Consider the following 3,126-nt stretch of genomic DNA (forward strand, 5'->3'; position numbering starts at 1 on the left):
TTTAGAGGAGCTTCCCATACAGAGAGTCTCGCAGCTGACTGCTGACCCTGCTGCTTGGGGCCAGCCGCCGCCACTCTTGGCTTTGAGCCAGTGGTCACAGCATGTCTCGTGGAGCAGAAACAGCAGTGGCTCCTGCTGTCACGTGACGCGTCGCGGACGGTTGGATGTGTGTGTCCTCTGCTCTGGCCACACGCAGGCAGCTTCCGCCACCGCCTGTGGCCCTGCGTCCGTGTGGCCTGGTGTTCCCGGCCGGTTGGTCCCCTTTATCTTGGGTCACGGGGCTGGAGGCCGGCACTCGTCCGGGCTATGAGGCGGTCCCTGCGTCCAGCTTGGTTTGGCCAGAGCGCCTTCAGGGACGCGTCGGTCCCGTTGCCCACAGCTCCTCAAGGCTCCCTGCAGGGCAGTTGTGCCTTCAGAGCTCTGCCGAATGCTGCCCGGTGAGCAGTTGGGCAGCTTCCCATACTTCCTGCCACGACCGCAGTGTCGCTGGGACAGGCAACCCCCTCACCCGCAGGGCTGCTGGGCCCTGAAGCGGGCCCGTCCTGTGTTCGTAGAGCAAGTAGTGACGTCTCTTCCTGCTTTTCCGAGTAATGAGCCGGTGCTTCGGCTGTCTCTCCCCACTGCCATTCCCTGCAGTTCGTCTTAGTGACTCAGGGTCTTTTCCTGGGAAATTGATCCAGAAAACAATGCAGGTCAGATGTTGGGCTTGATGAGTCTGTCTCAGGTGGCGGGCACGCCAGTAACCACACCAGGGGCAGAAAGCAGGATTGGCCCCGGGTAGCCGCCACCTGGCTTCTGTGTTCCGCCGCCCATTCATCCTCTGTGCTTCTCTCTGGAACGGCAGGACCGTTGGACCCTGTGATTGGAGTCAGCGGCTCCCAGACACGCAGGGTGTCCAGCCCACTTGTCTGCAGTTTAGACACAGGTGGACCTGGCTCAGTGGCGGGGGTGCACCCCAGCCAAGGCGTGGCCTCTGGGTTCTTCTTCTGACGCTGGAGCTGTGGGGTCTCACTGCCTGTGCTTGGTACCCCCTCAGAGTTTCAGTGTGCATCTGTGCTGCTCACTGTTCACTTGGCAGCTGATGGTTTCATGAGGACTTGTCATTTCACCTCGTCACGTTACACAGCAGAGCCCCAGAGGAAGAGCCTTCTCTTCATTTCCTGGTCGTTGAGGCCGTGGGTTTGTTCTCTGTTTTTTGGAGGTTGACCAGTTCTGCTTCTAAGATATTACAAGCTCACGTGTTTAAACAGATTCAGCAGGTTTTAGTCTTTGTGTTATTGGTATTATTGCAGCTTCCCCGCACCCCTGGGCCTGCAGGGCCCTATTCATCTTGGCCTCAGAGCATCATTTCACAGTGATACTGAAATGCCATTATGAAGACCATTTTTGAAATGATTCTCAGAAAGTGAACTGCCTCTCTTTGCTGCTTCACAGAGCACACAGGAGCATTTGTATGTTTGCACGAGTGATTTCCATGGTGTTACAGAGTCACTCACAGTCAGGACACCTGGATGGTCTCGGGGTAGGGGTACGAGATGAGTGGGTGGTGGACTGAGACATGCACATCGCAGCAGATCTTTTAAGGAACCCCCTTGTGGAGCCAGAGAAGAGTGTCCACACTTGTCTGCTCCGAATGCAGAAGCAGATGTACGACCGGGCTGTCTTATTAAACCAGATGTTAAAGAATTTTGTGAACAATATAAAACAAAACAATGACACATTGCTCATTAAATAGTTTAAAAATAATTTTTATTTAAAATATGTTCTTTTTTTTTTTTTCATTTAAAGAGTAAAATTCAATGTTTTTTAGTAAGTCAGAGTTGTGCAACTATCACTACAATCAATTTTACAACATTTTCATCACCCCAAAATAACCACATCCCCTTAACATGTTAGCGTCAGGCCCAAATTCTCCCATCCCCCCAGCTCTACTTTCTGCTTTCTCTATAGATTTGCCTATATAAATGGGAACATACATTATGTGGTCTTTAGTGACTGTTTGTTTACTTAGTATGTAAAATATGTTCTTTATGTGATAGGTTTAATTGTTATTTTAAATTAAATTTAAATTCTCTCTTAAATTCTAACATGGTCAGTATGAATGGGTGTACTGTACTTGGGCAAAGCTCTTTGGGCCTTCAGCCGTTGTTAAGAGTGAACAAGAATGCTGAAGGCGGGGACTCTGAGGACACTGCTCTCCATCCTCTGCTCTCTCTCTCTCTCCCTGTCCTGCTCTCTCTCAGCTCAGCTTTGTCCAGGTTTCCTTGTGCCCTGACTGGAGGTTGGGTTTGAGGGCTCCTTGTGGCTGGCCTGTGCTGGCCCCAGGTCCCAAGCTGGACCCGCTGGGGTTGGGCAGCGTCTCCCAGGCTGCCCGCTCTTCTGGGGTACAGGGAGGCCCTTCTGGTGTCTGGCTCCCACCTGTCCCGGGTCCATAGGGTACTGCCCTGTCACTGCCCGCACCCTGGTGTCTCAAGGCCCACCCCACCCACCTGCATCCTGTGGCCTTTGGTTTTAAGTGTCATCTCTGGTTTTGGTTTTGCTGTCTAATTGCTCTGGTTTTTTTGTGGGATTCCATCGAATTCTTAAGCTGCTGTTACTTTCCCAAAAATATTTCTTCTCTTTGAATACCCAGGCCACCTCGGCCTCAGCGGCTGACGCCCTCAGAGCCGGTTCCCTCATCTCCATCCCGTGAACTTTACCGAGGCATCGTCCACGTGCTTGAGGTTGCCTCTCAGCATGCGTCTCTGTCACACGTGTGACAGACACACACAGTCGTGCAGCCAGCACACTCCTGATTTCTGTGCGGGGGTGGGGGGGCATCGACTCTCACTGGACCCATTTCTTCTGGTGGGCTGGTGGATGTGGAGGACCGCACCGCCTGCACCCTTTGCTTTCCTGACCCCCTCCCGTGCTGGGTGTGGCGCGCTGACCCGGTCTCTCCCAATTGCAGCTGGGCAGGTGCACGAACAGCGTGGTGAAGCATGAGCTGATGCGTCCGTCCAGCAAGGCGCCGCTGCTGGTGCTGTGTGAGGACCACCGGGGCCGGATGGTGAAGCACCAGTGCTGCCCCGGCTGCGGCTACTTCTGCACGGCCGTGAGTGCCGCCCGCCTCCCGGGCACGCCCAG

The 3,126-nt window shown here is 53.9% G+C and overlaps 1 protein-coding gene across 1 annotated transcript in view; it reads left to right on the forward strand.

The window, feature by feature from the left end:
* Positions 1-3,126, forward strand: part of EHMT1 (euchromatic histone-lysine N-methyltransferase 1) — a gene marked incomplete at both ends in the record, with an annotated part of 55,829 nt that overhangs the window by 31,396 nt on the left and 21,307 nt on the right. Inside the window, one exon of the mRNA XM_010830287.1 lies at positions 2,951-3,094. Coding sequence (XP_010828589.1) covers positions 2,951-3,094 — 144 coding nt within the window. The remainder of the gene's footprint in view (positions 1-2,950; positions 3,095-3,126) is intronic.

The sequence above is a fragment of the Bison bison genome, unplaced genomic scaffold (assembly GCF_000754665.1).
Source record: "Bison bison bison isolate TAMUID 2011002044 unplaced genomic scaffold, Bison_UMD1.0 scf7180017858910, whole genome shotgun sequence".
Classification (NCBI taxonomy): domain Eukaryota; kingdom Metazoa; phylum Chordata; class Mammalia; order Artiodactyla; family Bovidae; genus Bison; species Bison bison.